This window comes from Orussus abietinus, unplaced genomic scaffold (genome assembly GCF_000612105.2).
Source record: "Orussus abietinus isolate OABI.00-Male unplaced genomic scaffold, Oabi_2.0 scaffold82, whole genome shotgun sequence".
In the NCBI taxonomy this organism is placed as follows: Eukaryota; Metazoa; Arthropoda; class Insecta; order Hymenoptera; family Orussidae; genus Orussus; species Orussus abietinus.
The window spans coordinates 265238-280629 of NW_019394247.1; the positions used below are offsets into that span (position 1 = coordinate 265238).

A 15392-nucleotide genomic window follows, 5' to 3' on the forward strand; every position below is an offset into this window, starting at 1 on the left:
TCTAACTACTTTCAGGATAATCCAAAAATGCAATTACATTTGCCGTTGACTTTAATTCTCTTAAAATTTTCTAACATTAGTTTAAACACAATTATATGACTTAGTATTTTTATCGTTTTATTCTCGATTATCACAGCATAGAGCAGGAATATTCCAAAAGACTAAGTAAGTATTTTTTAAGTCAACAGGGAGTCACAAATTGTTATGTGTAAACCGACGGTAAACTAAGTTAGACTACCGAACGGTGTTCTACAAAATATTGTACATACAGTGCGAATAAATACTCTGTATAAAACTAGACGCTCCCTAATCTTCAAGAAAGGGCTAATCAGAAGTCTTTAAAAGGCTCTTGCTACATTAAAAGTCACTAAGGGTGATCCTCTCCTCGATAACCTTAAAGAAATATATATCTCTGTATTTGTTTACAAGAGAGGTATTTTATATAAAATAATATACACCTCTTCACTTAATTAAAAACTACTGCTAAACTAGAAATATAACAGATTATTATCTGCTACGCTAAGTAGGACTAAACGTCATCTTTAAAAGGATTTAAAGCGCTAAAGTATTTATGTTTAACACTCAATATAAAATTTAGATGCTCTCTGTTCTCTACTTAAAGATACCTAAAGTTTCCTCGACTTTATTTATAATACCTCTACTTGAATATCTTCTATGAAAAATGTAGATTTTGACCAATGCTCTGTACAAGTGTATGTGACATTAAGTACGACTAAGAATTAAACGTTATTGGAATCTAAAGTTTGACAAAATACATCTTAAGATATCAAGTACGGTCGAACGCATACTAGAATCTAAAGATCCCTAAGAATGGCATAATTACCTCTTCGAATGTGCAACATCGAAGACTACTCGATAATATCACCTTCTCGACAAAGTAGCGTTGAGTGAGAAACTAGCCTTTGATTGCTTAATCTTATACAAAATTGTGCATCTTCCATTCCAAAGTCTTATATAACAATTATACAAGAAGAATTTTAATGTTTCCTCGGTAACAGGACCCCAAGTCCAAATGAGAAATTACTCACCAATGGTAGACACATCTGATCGACTTTATGTTACAGAGATAGAGGTTATGTGAAATCTTCTCATAAAATACGAGCCCTTTTGTTAAAATACTATGTTCGACATCCCAATTTCAGTTGATTTTCGGTGGTTCTCTTCAGTTCCTTCAGCTTGTCCTTCATAGGCTCGATGTGAGTGCCGAACCATTCGTCGATTGTAAATGGGAAGAACATCGCTTCCATCTGGACTTTCAAATACCCCTCCAGTGAAGACAGTTCCAGCAATAGACTACACAGTAATTCGAAGGAAATGTTAACACCCATTTGTAATTACTACTAATGTCATTGGAATATCTACGTACTTAGTTATGGCAGGTACGAGACTCTCAAGTTGCATAGGGTTGGTAAAGTTGTTCGCCACTTGCCATGGATTCATCCAAGTCCTTATTCTATTAACGTAACCGCATAATATTAATATAAATATTGTGTACCAAGCATGAAGAATCTTGTACTCACTGTTCACTTTCAGTGACGTTGTGGAATTTTGCCTTGAAGTTTAGAAACCATTCGATACCGACGGCAACCTGCCATCCAGGAAAAAGGAGACTACTTGGTATCGGAGCAGGTCTCGGTTGAGGAGTGACGTGTAGAGGATGTTCGATGTAGCCAAGGCTCTTTGCTACTTCAGTGAAAATCTGCTCGGTGTAGCCATGTAACCAAACTTTCAGACACAGAGCCAAAGAAGGTATCGCTGTGGGCAGCAGCTCACACATTGTTGCATAATGATCGTACCTGAAAATCAAATTTCAGGTTAAGACGATATGAAACTTGTATCTGAGTTTCATTTATAAAATTATTTCCATATAAGTTATTATTGCATAAAGAACTAACCTGGACCAACCAGTGAATGCAGTTCCTCGAAACTCATGCACTTTGTTGACGTGAGTGCTCAGCTCTTCCAACCACCTCTCGTGATTGCTGACGTGGTGGTGGATTATAGGAATATGCTGGCACGATCCTGTGGCTCCTTTGAACGCAGTCGCAGCCCAAATATTAGGAAACACAGAGCTGTACTTGTCCCACAGATCTAAAAGTGAATATCATTGATCTCATCGTTCACTAAAAGCATGAATGATTCTATAACTTAAGAATTTCACCTGGAGGTAATGAAAAGGTCTCCCTTGCACTGTAATGCCATATCATCGGTTCGACGTACTTTCCGACATAATATTCTGGAAGAACAGGAAAAAAAAGACGTTGAGCCTTGCAAGGCTACGCAGTTCTTGAATAATCTATGGCAATACCCTTCAAAACCTGTAAGTCTATCGATCGTAGCATGTCGTCCCAGATGATGATCTTCAGGTAGGGATACGTGTCCTGGATAAACTGTGCAATAGCCAGAATGTGTTCTAAATATAAGGAGGACCTTCCATGCTTGCTAGATGTGGCACGTTTTATGCAGACCGAACAGAGGCCTAAATGCCAGATCTCATCAGCCCCGATATGCAGGTACTGGATGTCAGGGTGGAACGTGACGATCTGCCGGATAAGGGACTTCACTAGCAGCAGCGTTCCTGGGTTAGAGGGACACATGGAGCTGGGAAAGTGTTCAACTTCCCGCAGCGATCTCCATTCCTTGTGCTTTAAGACAAACTGAAGAAACATTTAGTTATCCCTCTTTTACTAAACTCTATCTCGATATAACATATTTAATAATAACCTCCATGTGTCCAAAGGTCTGAACCAGTGGAATCACCGCCAAGCCGGAGTCACCTGCCATTTGTAGTAACTGACGAGCTTCCTGGTTGGTATAGCCACTCGACTGGCCCTGTAGGCCATTGCTCCCAATTGGAGTTAGCTCTCGGGTGTACGGAAAGGTCTCCTCCCATTCCAGAAGCAGGCCCGTAGCTCCCCATGACCTTAACAATGGAAATAGCTGAAAAGAATGAATGCAATTTGGTTCAATCGTTATTTGACTGAGAAGGTGAATAAATTCACATAACTCCCCATGCTTTACGTGCACCCAACAATTTGCAAATCAGATTTTAAAGGAAGAACAATTGCACGCCACTAATTGTTATCGAAATAAAAATCAAGCATCGAGAAGCTGTCACAAGGAAGCAATTGTTGACATAACGAAAGGTACCCACTTTTTCAAAGTAACACAAGCGAGGCGGGGCGCCTTTCAGATCCAGATGTACCAATCTGCGAAAAAGAGAAGTATTCCCGTAAAACCAATCCTTCATTTAACTACGGCAGCCTTATTTTTGTTTACCTGTGCGAGCCAAACGTCAACGCGTCCATCTTTGTTTTCACATTGTTACCACGAAAGACAACAATATCTCCATTATTGGAGACCCTATAAGGGCTCTAGTAAGTAAATAAACCTGCCTAAAAAAAGAAACATTAATCGCACTCTTAATTTCAAGTATCATTCGATAAAGTTCATTAACGGGCTTGAAATTCCCTCGAATAACCTCAAAACGAGGATCCAATTATTTCCGTCTCCGGTCAGCCATCTTGTTTTCCATCTTCGTTTTAGTACTCGCCCTGGAGTTTCTTATAGATGGCGTGGCATGGCGTGGCGTAATAAACTATTTTTCCGACGCATGTCAAGGGATATTAAGCATTTTTTATACAAACAATCAAGGAAACCATTATTTAGATTCCTTTGTTACTAAAATAACACACGACGTTCGAATGATGTGCAATCAGGCGTTTTCCGAGTGACATGGTAGCTATTGGGTATTTCTTGTGTAGCGGATGCGGCGGACCAATCAGAGCGCTCGATTTCCCTTGGGTCGGAAAGTGCGCTCCCTGGCAAAGCCTCCTTGCCCCGCGACATAACCTTGTGCGCATGTCAGAGGAATATCAAATAATCTCGCAATACAGGTCCTAGACATGAGCTCTCCCTCGCCATGGGCCTCACTCGCGCTTGGAACCGCGGCCGGAGCGAGTCGGTCGGTGTTTCCGAGTCCTGTCACTTGATCTCGTGCACGCGCCACCAGGTGCACCTGCAGGCTCAACGAGTCATGGCTCTTTGACACTTTTCGGTGTCTATAAGCGATGTCTCGTTTCCTGGACGCTCCTAACGAAGAGAGCAACGGATCCTCTGTATCGCTCGTCCCCTGCAAATGATACAAGAAGACATACAAGCGGTGACTTCTCCTCACTTCGAGCAGCACTTTTATGATTCGACGCCAAGGCTCGAGCATCTGTCACACCTGAAACCGTATGCTGAGTAAATATCCATTGATTTGTAGAGGGAAATTATAACAGGGCGTGTCTTTATTATAATCCAGCATGCAGACGGCACAGGAAAGCATGAGAGTATTGGGAATTACTTTGGCGCAGTCTTCGCGTAGTATCGATTGTCTGATATTTCTACCTTGGAAATCGTTCCAAAGTCTTTGGCCTCTGGGATGTAACGAGTGTATCTTCGAATGCCTGCTTTAGCTCTTCAGGTCACCGTCCGATGCATTGATGACTTTTTCTTCATAGATGACACAAGAGATGCAGGTGGGATTCGACGGGACGTACTTGGTTTCGGTGTGGACACCTGCTCTAACGAGATAACACCTTGATAGGGCGGCGTGGTTCAGATTCTCCTCTTGGGTTATCCTGAAATCGGTTGGTCGCCGTGTTTGCCGACATGGATGCCTCTTGCCTACGACGTATTGCCCTCCTGCCGATAAAGAACCTCCTGCAATTTCACTGGATCAAAGAGTAAGGCAAATGGACAAAAGAAAGACTGCTCTTTCAACATGCGCATCGGTGCTACTCTTAGCTTTCCCAGCCGCAACCTAATCGCTAGCTGCATGAGCCTGAGTTTTTGTTAAACAATTACTAGCGCTCCAGCCACTGTTGAAATGCATGTTGAGAAACCATCCAGGACGTTTGATCCTAGTAGTCTTCTTTCAACAAGCCCAGGAATGGCAAAAACTCTGCGGAAGTAGAAAATACCTGCATGTCGTCATTGCGCTCGGTGCTTCGAGAGATACCTCGAAGAAACATTTGATTAGATGCGTTTTTATTCGCCAGTACTGCTTTTTATCCTGCACGAGATTTTCCCCGCAGTATTCGCTATTGAAGCAAAAAGTGCATCGTAACAACTTCAAGAAAGGGAAAAAAAAATCACCGAAGATTTATACATCGACCCAGAAAATAAATTCCATTGTTTTACCTAAACGTATTTGGTGTGAAACACAGCACCGGAGGAAAACGGCACGTCTCGGAAAACAGAAGGCCTTCGACAGTGAGAAATAATTAACCGAATGAATTAACAAGTCTTGAAAGAGCTCTTCGATGTTTCCCAGGGGGTCGAAAGACCCCTTCGAGGGGTTCGACAACATTTCAATATTTCTTGACATTCGTTCATACGGCCGACCCGTGCGAAAATCTCGCGGGTCAATTGAATCCTATTAATCCTAATTGCACATTGATGGTGATACATAAGGTACTTCCAGTTGACGTTGCAGAATTGATCGCAACGTGTTATGTAAGGCGAACTTCAATCCCGGTTTATGTAATCCCAAAGCCATACAGGTGTAGGATTACTCAACGCGAACTTAACACCTGTCAGTCTTCAAAGGATTTACTTAGACAATTAAATTCGCCTTGAAGATAACCCAAAAAACCAGAGATAGGAAAAGAGAATATATATAAAAAGAAGAAACCATCCCAAATAATAATTGTCAATCGGCTCTCCCGCAGCGACATAGAAATTGGGCAATTTGGTCATGTCCGATGAGAGGTCAATTGAAAAGTGGACGCGCCATTTGCAGGCCTCGTTAACGGAGCACGCGATTCCTCAAGGACGAGTCAGGGAAAGAAATATTCCATCTACGAGTGCACCGAATAATCCGCCTATTCCCACGGACAATACAATGGCCATTACACGATTACAATTCGTGCATTGTAATAGTTTTGAGAATCTCTCCTCATTGACCACAATGACTAGAAATTCATAAAACTGATTTTTCAACAGGGTCGACCCTTCACTGTCAAGATCCCAGGCGAACCCTCTACCATCAATCACATCCAACCATTAACGGAGTTAAAATGGATGAATAAAATCCATTAGGAAGACACAATGAAACCGAATAACCGAGGCGAGTAACTCGACGTGAAGAAAACTCCTAACAAGAGTGAAGGTTCGCCGAGGGGGTCCAGGAATAACATCACCCCGCCGAAGTCGACGGTCTGAATTCGGTGCAACGTCCGCGAGGTGAATCACCTCCCGGGGCTTTGCGTAAACCGTCTGCCGGGCTTAATTATCGGCTTCGATAACCGGGCGATTGCCGTGCACGTGCGCTTAACAATTGCGATCGCCGAGCCAACCGTCTGCGCAAGTAAAAGTAAACATTGATAACGAGTATCCCGCTGATAGCGCGCAGATCCAGCGGCTCGTTTCGGTTCCTGCTTCTTTAAACATCCGCCGATTTGCATGTAGGTGTTGATAAGGGAAATCGTCGCCCAAGGTCGGTATATACATATATAAAAGACCTAGAACTACGTATATTATACATATTATATACGTATAAAATTGTGTAAGATGTACGGAGCGCGTCGCCGGTACATCTTTACCCTCTGTGAAACCTCCGTCGAGGTACAAAGAAAGGAGAGACAGAGATATACAAAGAGAGTGAAATTGTCCGCGTTGTCGGGATTACTCCTAATTGACCCGATTGCGTTAACTATGTCGGCTGGTTTTGCAGGGTCCGCTGGATGAATCCACGTCCGTGCACTAACGAGGCGTACTCCCCGACGACTGTGGAGCACGTGGCCAACGTGCTGACCCATGGGATATGGGTGATGCCTTCCCTGGTGGGGATGCTCGAGCTGATGCGAAGATCTTCAAGTTGGAGGCAGCTGCTCTCGGCCTGCGTATACGGGAGTTGCCTGTTGCTGGTCTTCGTGGTGTCCACGACCTTCCACAGCGTGCACTACTGTAATCGCAATAGGTAATGGTACTCAATAACCGATAACTAGGTGATTACAGTAATTTTAAGGTGATGCGAAACGAGGATCTCGTTTGCACCTCCATCAACGGGAATAAAAAGGCAGCCCCATGAAACTTAGTAAATTGTATAAAATTGCAGACAAAAAATATTAAAAAATTAAATACAGCCTCCATATTCACGTTGTAAATTTCACACGATTCCCTTTCGCATCGCCTTGACGAGATACAGCGTCATCTTCATGGCTAATCCTTCCAGGAAACTGAAGGACGTGCTGCACCGGTGCGACCGGGCGATGATATACCTGTTCATAGCCGCGAGCTACTTCCCATGGCTGTACCTGAAGGAGTTCCCGAACCGGGAGGAGCTCTCCTCGATGAGATACCTGGTCTGGATAATGGCCGTCCTGGGTATCCTCTACCAGCAAGTCTTCCACGAGCGCTACAAGATGCTGGAGACGACCTTCTATCTAGTCATGGGCCTAGGTCCTAGCATAGGGATTATAAACGTCGTGAGTGATACCCTGAGGAGTACCCCAACCCTGTGTACCATACCTGGGGCGTACTCCGGGTTTACAGAATCTCTTTCCATTCGATCCCGCAGAAGGAGATCACCGACATCGACGAGCTGAAAGCCGGGGGTCTGATCTACGTCCTGGGGGTCTTCTTCTTCAAGTCGGACGGCCGGATTCCCTGCGCCCACGCGATCTGGCACCTCTTCGTGGCAGCCGCGGCCGGATTCCACTACTACGCCATCCTGAATCACCTTTTCCCAAGTGTCGACGAGCAGGAGGGTACCCTGGCCTCGGCGGTGCCTCCTCTTCCAGGGCTCTTCGAGTCCCTCTTCGACTTGTGATAGAATTCACCCCGAGTGTCCCTCTTCGGGTACGAGCCCTCGCGTTTTACTCGCCTCCCGAGTCCTCGAGGACCTCGACCCAGGTCGGGGTGTCGACCCTCTTCCACGTAGGACTCGGGAGAACGAGAGAATTCGATTCTTCCTTTACGAAACGGCCTTACCTTCGACCTCTTCGTCCGACCCGAGTATATACGAACGTCTCTCCTTCCTCCGAAATTATTTTTTAAGGAGAAGGACTCCTTCCAAGGATCCACCGATAGGATATGCTCGTTGTACGATAAAAATCTAGAGAGAGAATAATTCTCGAGAAGGTATAGCCAAATCCTGGGAGCGTGGAATTAATTTCTAGGGACATAGAAGGAATTGCTGGGTATATATATATATATAAAAAAATTGCTGGGGACATGCTAAAGAAATGTCTGGAGATGTGTGGAAAATCCTCGGGATCAGAGATAGGACGTAAAGCCTAAGGTAGCTTTTAACAAGGTCGATTGTCCTCGGTTAAATGACAGTCACCTGTAATGGCCCCTTTCTCAGAGTACCTGTAGGGAGAGCGATGGGCTCCCACCTTTTTGAGGTAGAAAGAGACCGATGGACTCCCGCCTTTGTGAGGTAGAAAGAGACCGATGGACTCCCACCTTTTTGAGGTAGAAAGAGAGCGACTCATTTCCATGTCGTATGTAGAATAAGAGGGCGAGAAACTAGGCGATCGCTCTCTACCAGGACCGGCCAAAACCGACCCTCGTGTGTTCCTCGACCCCCTTTAGACAATTTAGATCTCGCCCATCTTGCCCTCCCTAATACATTATACAGAAAATATGAGAAAAATCGGCGACTCCCCGTTTTTCAATTTTCTACCCCCGGGTGTATAATTCCTTCCTCGTATCCCGGTAGTAGCCGACGAAGAAGGTCTTCCCCTCGCGAGATTAGATGTCTGAAAATCGGGGAGGGAGACTGTAGGAAAAAAAAGAAAAAAAAAACTAAGAATAAACCAAGTCACAAGAGTCTACTCCTGGTGTAGCTGGTCACCTTTCCTCTCAGGAAAAAGTTCCTTAAAGGACTCTCAAGGAATTCGGAATCGAGATCAGACGCCAGGGAAGGGGTCAGCGAAATTAACCCCCCCCTAAAAAACCGGGATACGATAAGCGCACGATAATTGATAATTTAAAAAGGAAACATCGGAGATTTTCCCTGGCCCCCTCCCCGAGGACGACGAACCTCCGGAGCAAAATACAACACTCGAGGTAGGGATGGTCAGTGTATAATGTGGCCTCTAAAAAACACGTTTGGTCACGGCGAACGACTCGTACATAATTCTTGACTAAGGTCAGTGACTAAGACGGAGGCGCGGAGGGCGGACACCTCGACATCGGGGAATAATCAAGAGGTCTCCGGACACCGGTACGCTTATATAACTGGGAGGAACGAAAGCGCTCGGTCGAGTTCCCGAAGGGAGCTGGAGAGAGGATGAGATGGAACGAGAGAAAGAAAGAAAGGAAAAAAAAAAAGAAAAAATAAAAGAAGGTGAAATGATTGGGAACACCTAGACGAAGTCAAGGGGCTCGGCAGACGGTGAAGGAACTCGAGGGGGCCGAAAGGGAGCCGAGAAGAAACCATGCCCTACCGCAAGCGAAAGCTCGATCGGGTCTAAATGTATAGATACAAGCGTACAGAGGAGGTCTCTCCCTGCGGTTCGCTAAGCGAAACGTCAAGAGCACGTGCGAGGGACCTTGCGCGCTGCAAAACCGAGATCCACCGTACCTCCCGACCTGGAATCGAATCTTCCCATTCGCAGAATGTGTACAGACATATATAAGTACAGAGGAAGCCTCCCTCCGGTTCGCTAAGCGAAACGTCAAGAGCACGTGGCGAGGGACCTTGCGCGCCGCGACATCGAGACGCACCGTCGCTCTCGGCTTCGAATCCAGTGTTTCCTTTCGCCCGATGTGTATAGAATACGGATATAAGTACAGAGGAAGCCTCCCTCCGGTTCGCTAAGCGAAATGTCAAGAGCACGTGTAGGGACTCCGGCCTGAGTCCCGCGACAAGATCATTGCGCGCCGCGACCTGGATTTCTATACTCTCCTCGTGGTAGTCTAGACTGCCACGTGGGGTTCGCAAAGGCGTCTCAACGACCGGAAACCCTTCGCCGAGGAAAATCAAGGCGTAAAGAACAGGAAGTGCCGCAAACTCACGCCTGAGTCCCGCGCCAAGTACACGTCGCACGTGCGCGCACCTCTAGGACGAATTGCGAGAGCGTACCTCCGCTCCGGGTGTCTAAATATACTTTAACTTCCTCTTTCTCTCTTTCTTCGGTTTCTCCCTTCTTTTTCCGTTTTTTGTGTCGTTTTCTCACATAAGCAAAGTTAAACCTTTCGCTATTCTTTCATCTCGTTATACGCCGTCTATCGCGCAGTGCTCGCGACTCTATACAGTGTTCTAGCGTTTATACAGAGAGTACGTAGTAGTTTGTCCTTATCGATAAGACCTCTGGTAATACAATAAATGCTGCCAAGGAGAGCTACGCCTGGGCAACCCTTTGAATAATTAATATATATATATATCTATATATCTATATATCTATACACGTGCACGCATACCCGCGTTTACCCCCATATGCGCTACATACCTTCACAAACGCACATACGCGTGCACGTATACGTACTCCTGTCTATTTTATTCGATCTCTGCACCGCTTTTGCGCGACTTCGTGCTAGCGGCTAATATATATGTATATATATATGCAAGTATACATATATATATAATATACTCTAAACCTACTACATTTCGTTAGATCCTATTAAATCCTAAGCGGATGCAAGCGCGATGCAAACGAAGGCTATCCAGAGAAAAGAAGAAAAAGGAAAGAAAGGAAAAAGAAAAAAGAAAAACTGAACGCGTGGGCGCGCGTCTTTGAAAGTACCTAAACTCTTTGTCCGCCGACAAGGTGGGGTCGAAGAGACGAGAAGAAAATAAGAGGAGGAGGAAGAAGAAGAGGAAGGGCACAGAGAAAAAAAAAGAGAAAGAAAGAAAAGATTTGAGAAAAGAAACACTTCCAAGACAGACTTCTGGCTACAGCGGCTGCGTTTACGGACAAGGACTGGGTCGTTCGCGGCGAATAATTCCCCGTTAACAAATCCCCTAGGTCGACACGTCGACTGGGAGGGCCCCCCGAGAGGATCGCTCTCCCCGTCGACGACGACACCGTCAAAAAACTAAATCTCCCCGTGCCCAGAGAACGACGAACGGCGCCAGGACCTGGTGGACGACCGACCAGGTCTCTTTTCGCGGCGGATCGGGTCTAAAAAGTCACTAAACTCCCTTCCCGTTTCCATGACGGAAGAAGCCGGTGCCTAAAGCGAGCTTCCCGGGGTAGCGGCTCTCGGTTCCTTCAATGGCGGCGAGGTTGCGTGTCAAAAATTCGCATAATCGGGCGGGAAAGCGGGCGACTCGTCTGGCTCTTACGGGAGTAGGTAGGTAAATAGGCGTGTAAAATGTGTGGCTGTGGGTGGCCGTGTGTGAGTGTGTGAGCGAGTGTGTGCGAGAGTGTTCCTCGTGAGTAAAGAGTTCCCTCTACGGTGGAAAGGTCCTAGGAGGTTGGCCCGATCCCGGTCGACGGATTCAATTGTCGTCGGCGTCGTGGACGCGCTGGCGTTTCGCTTGCTGGGGCTGGTGTTCCTGGGGCTCGGGGCTCTCGACGATGGCCAGGGGTGCCGGGGACCCGGGCGAGCTGTCGGGCTCCTCGTGTGCTCGTTTGCCCACCCCGACGCCCGCGTCAGGTCCGATGAAGCTCCCGCTAAAATGAAACGACGTATGATATAACTCGCGATGAGATAAACAGACCGATGTTATCCTCTGGTCCATGAATACAGTAAAGAGACAAGGACGCAGGAGATACGCACCTGTAGTTATACGTGGTTTGTACGATCACAGGCGCCGGACTGTACTGTCCGGCAGGGGATAACGAGTGTTCCTCCACCACGTTCCCAGGCACCAAGTATTTCTCTATAGAAGCGAAATTAATGGACGATCGTGAGAATTTATGGTGAATTTTAGAACTACAATGTTTAAATATAACTACCATCGGAGTGTTAGTCTTACCTTCCCTGTTTGCCTCATTGTTGACCCCATTTGTCACTACGGTGATCTGTTGCATGAGACGGCTCTTATGACAAGGCGGTGGAGGTGGAGCGTAAGGATGGCCAGGTGACCCAGGTGCCGACTGACTTGTCAGCTGACCAGCCGGAGAGGGCACCGAACTGTCAGGGTAGGACTCGGGGCCTGGGGAGCCTTCTCGACTGAGACACTCCGGGGTGATTAATCCACTGATGCCGACGTGTGACGGCGAGGCCGGCGCACTCCTGATATTAGAAAAGGGTACACTGTATCGGTGGAGTGGTTCGATGACACTAGACGTTGGATACATTGGCACTGTACGAACCTGGAGGACAATCCAAACGGTGCACGAAAGCAGGGAACGCCTCGTTGTCTTCTCCGCCTGAAGGCTTGTTCGATGAGCTTTGCTTCGGATTGAGGATCTATCCTCCAGAAGGAGCCCTTCCCTGGTTCTTCCTGACTCCTGGGTACCTTTATGAAGTACCGGTTCAAAGAGAGATTATGTCTGATGGAATTCTGCCAGCCCTTATCGGCGGTTCTATAGTATGGATAGTTCTTCGTGATGTAGGAGTAAATGCCCGACAGGGTCAGCTGTTTGTCCTGAGCAGAAGCGATGGCCTGGACGATCAGCTGGGCATAGGAGTACGGTGGCTTCGACTCGTCCTTAGGTGGGCTATAGTGAGCTGCCGTCCCATTCGGTCCAGTTCCTGCATTGGCTCTGTTGTATCGAGACTCGGCACCAGGTTCCGGACTCATCTGACGACTGGAGCTCTGGGCAGCTTCGTGTCTCTCCGTTCCAGAGTTTTGAGGATCGCTGGCCACTGCTGCTGCATAGGCTGCGACCATCTGCAAGTCCGCCGAGATGTTCCGTCGACCTTGGCCTCCCCTTGGGCTAGCAGGACAGGAATTTGCAGCACTTATTGTCCCCGTTGGAGATGGGAACGGACTGCTGTAGCCTGTGTCCGGGATATTTATACGTAGGGGGGGTAGAGGAGCTCTTTGCTTTGGTGGCGAGGGCACGCGCACGTTACCCTGCTCCTGTTCGTCCACCAGAGATTGAAACACAAGCCTTATGTTTGTACTCGGGAATCTGAACGTGCACCTGAAAAAGTATAAAGATTATACACCGTTGCAACTAGAGATAAAATGAATTATTGGATTTCACTCACGTCTTTGGCAGCTGAAACGCCGGGGCGCCTTTCCGTTGGAAGACACCATCGACGAAGACCCCATTCTTGCCGTTGCACATCATGAAGAAATAAGGATGGTCGTAAAAGATTTCCAGATGCCGCCTGGATATGAAGCTTGAGTGACCCATGTTGACGTCGACCTCACCCTTGGAGGAGTTCCTACCTATGGTGATACGCCGCTGTCGAACCATGTACTCGAACTCCCTACCCTCGAGTCTGGCGATCGCCGCACCCTTGGCCTCTGGGTTCCACTGCATCTTGGAAGGACTGGCTGGTGTGGACTTGAGTGCGAGGAGGGCCCACGCGTCGCTCTCCTGGGTCCGCGAGTACGCGGACATGGAGTTAGAGCCTTTGGGGCCAACACGCCTCTCTTTACTAGCAACCTTGTAGGTGAAGCTTCACCTGGAAAATCGTGTCCTCTGGTGAGAGGCGTCATAACCTCTCTGAGTCTCTTTTGTAACACAAACACTTGGTAGATTTTTAAACAAAGAATATGTGACAAGACAAAATTTTGAGGTTAGCTGGACTACTTGTCCACCGATTATACTTAAACTTCTGAGAAAATTGTCCCGGTCACAGCTTGACACCCCATAATTCCCTATAACGTGTCAAAAGAATACCGTCAGCACTGGTCCAAAGTCATAATATTGCCAGTGCAGCTTTTTTGTACCCCCGAGAATAAAAGCCATGGCTGACTCATTCAGAAAGTCCGGAACACTCTTTCACTTGCAGTGCGCTTAAAAATATTCCTTTCGAAGTCAATCGTACATCTCTCGACAAAGTACCTCAATCTGAGTCATCTGCGGCGTTAAGTCCTGGCAGTTAGAATCAGCGACCACATTTAGTAATATTTTGAAAAACAGTGACCACAAATCCCTGCTTCACTACCAATTGACGATACAGACTGGTTACGGCATCTCTACTATAATGGGAGTTAAATTTCTCAGAGCTCATGCACTCGGAAAGAGTTGCATCAACTAAGGGTTTCCGAAACACACTTCGAATAAGACCCAGAGATACAGTTTGCAAACAAACTCGAGAAACGTCCATGCCAAATGGAGTATTTTGAAACGCACCGTTTGCCGGCAGCCCCGCGACCACCCTCGAGCACTCTTGAGCCCTCACCTGGTCGCCGTGGTGTGAAGACCCTCAGGACGTGTCCGATATTTCCGCGGGTCGGCTCCGGAAGCTTCTTGCGAACTCCCTCGCGCTCTGGGTCGATCTTCAAAGAGACAACGTGCGATAATATGGCCGGCCAAGGAGCCGCTCTCTCGCGCGCGGCAAGGATCGCGCAGCGAGTTCGGCCGATTTTGAGGTTAGCTGCGCTACGTACCTGGCTACCTCCTTGGGATCCTCCGGGACTCTCCTCCCCCTGGGGCCGCCACTGCTCTCTGCCGTCCGTGAAGACACGCACCGACAGGTCTGTCTCTCTCTCTCCTCCTTGTTTACCCACAACGAGAAACGTGGGTGGCCACCACGTGACTCGCGGCTCCCCTCGACGCGCGGACTCCCGAGGATGGCGCCGGGTTTGAAAACAAGTACAATCCGTTGACCGAGTCCTCGCGAACGCGAGACCGACGGGAGCAGCGCGACCGGAGGGCGCCCCGGCGTCGACTCGACGCCGGTTTAGAGGTTAGGGAACGGGATCAGGAGCCGAGAGACCAAGGAACGAACGGCGCGGCCCGACGACGTGGCAACTGGACGGGGCGCCGCCATCTTGGTCGCGCAGCCGGCTGGCCAATCAGAAGCGAGGACGGTCCCTGCCTTGCAGGCGCGCTGAATTTAAACGGTTATACGTTGCGACGCCAGGATAAATCAATGCCGAGTTTACAGGAAATGCAACGTGGGATCGTTTTCTTACGCTTTTCTCGAATGAATACGGAGATTAGAGTCAGACTGGAGGGATAAGAGAACGAGGGTTGATGTTGCGGCGTGGCGACGTGGCAAGTGGACGGGGCGCCGCCATTTTGGTTGCTGTCATGGCCGCCTGGTCGGAGAGGGTTTTTAAATACGAGGAAATGGAAGCTAATAGTCCATTTCCGGAGGATTAGCAATGATTATCGGATGGATGTCTAGTGGACGCGTCGATTAATATCCTTAGGTTGGGGAATCGATTTTACGGAGGCGAGAAATTATGAAACAGACGTCGGCGACGTGGCACTGCTCCCTGTCGTCTGCTTCACGCCGCCATCTTGGAACTGACCGGAAGCGCATTTAAATCCCCGACCACTTGAAACACGTGACGC

General features: G+C 47.6%; 3 protein-coding genes across 13 annotated transcripts; 1 reads left to right on the forward strand and 2 right to left on the reverse strand.

Annotated features, from left to right (window-relative positions):
• Positions 1-33: 33 nt before the first annotated feature.
• Positions 34-3725, reverse strand: LOC105695068 (hexosaminidase D). 3 transcript variants are annotated; one of them, XM_012416325.2, is made up of 10 exons: positions 3503-3725; positions 3301-3412; positions 3176-3230; positions 2746-2961; positions 2330-2678; positions 2183-2257; positions 1917-2112; positions 1542-1817; positions 1388-1474; positions 34-1314 (listed from the first exon to the last, which is right to left on the reverse strand). In XM_012416325.2, the coding sequence occupies exons 2-10, from the start codon at positions 3327-3329 to the stop codon at positions 1140-1142; spliced, it is 1458 nt and encodes a 485-aa protein (XP_012271748.1). In that variant the 5' UTR covers positions 3330-3412; positions 3503-3725; the 3' UTR covers positions 34-1139. The 3 variants fall into 3 exon arrangements, with proteins under 3 accessions (XP_012271748.1, XP_012271746.1, XP_012271747.1); XM_012416323.2 differs by having other exon boundaries at positions 3301-3416; XM_012416324.2 differs by having other exon boundaries at positions 3301-3725.
• A 208-nt stretch (positions 3726-3933) lies between these two features.
• LOC105695096 (monocyte to macrophage differentiation factor 2) lies at positions 3934-8849 on the forward strand. Of its 6 annotated transcripts, none has more exons than XM_012416383.1 (6): positions 3935-4266; positions 4527-5942; positions 6013-6505; positions 6743-6988; positions 7244-7496; positions 7589-8849. In XM_012416383.1, exons 4-6 carry the CDS (start codon positions 6753-6755, stop codon positions 7838-7840), a joined length of 741 nt encoding a protein of 246 aa, XP_012271806.1. In that variant the 5' UTR covers positions 3935-4266; positions 4527-5942; positions 6013-6505; positions 6743-6752; the 3' UTR covers positions 7841-8849. The 6 variants fall into 6 exon arrangements, with proteins under 6 accessions (XP_012271803.1, XP_012271806.1, XP_012271808.1 ...); XM_012416385.1 differs by having other exon boundaries at positions 6013-6252; XM_012416386.1 differs by having other exon boundaries at positions 6013-6136.
• Positions 8850-9085: 236 nt separating this feature from the next.
• On the reverse strand, positions 9086-15314 carry LOC105695095 (forkhead box protein K1). Of its 4 annotated transcripts, none has more exons than XM_012416376.1 (7): positions 14480-15314; positions 14272-14368; positions 13126-13548; positions 12282-13058; positions 11942-12201; positions 11743-11845; positions 11462-11636 (listed from the first exon to the last, which is right to left on the reverse strand). In XM_012416376.1, the coding sequence occupies exons 3-7, from the start codon at positions 13482-13484 to the stop codon at positions 11462-11464; spliced, it is 1674 nt and encodes a 557-aa protein (XP_012271799.1). In that variant the 5' UTR covers positions 13485-13548; positions 14272-14368; positions 14480-15314. The 4 variants fall into 4 exon arrangements, with proteins under 4 accessions (XP_012271802.1, XP_012271799.1, XP_012271800.1 ...); XM_012416377.1 differs by having other exon boundaries at positions 13126-13565; XM_012416378.1 differs by lacking the exon at positions 14480-15314 and having other exon boundaries at positions 13126-13565; positions 14272-14465.
• Positions 15315-15392: the final 78 nt, after the last annotated feature.

Excerpts from the sequence above, each read along its gene's own strand:
- LOC105695096 (XM_012416380.2), top strand. The coding sequence starts at position 4,160 with ATGATACAAGAAGACATACAAGCGGTGACTTCTCCTCACTTCGAGCAG. Across the intron at positions 6,989-7,243 it reads CACTACTGTAATCGCAATAG|GAAACTGAAGGACGTGCTGC; the intron begins GTAATGGTACTC and ends TAATCCTTCCAG. Across the intron at positions 7,497-7,588 it reads GCATAGGGATTATAAACGTC|AAGGAGATCACCGACATCGA; the intron begins GTGAGTGATACC and ends TCGATCCCGCAG.
- LOC105695068 (XM_012416325.2), bottom strand. The coding sequence starts at position 3,329 with ATGGACGCGTTGACGTTTGGCTCGCACAG. Across the intron at positions 2,962-3,175 it reads GCTTGTGTTACTTTGAAAAA|CTATTTCCATTGTTAAGGTC; the intron begins GTGGGTACCTTT and ends CATTCTTTTCAG. Across the intron at positions 1,818-1,916 it reads GCATTCACTGGTTGGTCCAG|GTACGATCATTATGCAACAA; the intron begins GTTAGTTCTTTA and ends TTTGATTTTCAG.
- LOC105695095 (XM_012416379.2), bottom strand. The coding sequence starts at position 13,484 with ATGTCCGCGTACTCGCGGACCCAGGAGAGCGACGCGTGGGCCCTCCTC. Across the intron at positions 13,059-13,125 it reads GCGTTTCAGCTGCCAAAGAC|GTGCACGTTCAGATTCCCGA; the intron begins GTGAGTGAAATC and ends ATACTTTTTCAG. Across the intron at positions 11,846-11,941 it reads CAATGAGGCAAACAGGGAAG|AGAAATACTTGGTGCCTGGG; the intron begins GTAAGACTAACA and ends TCGCTTCTATAG.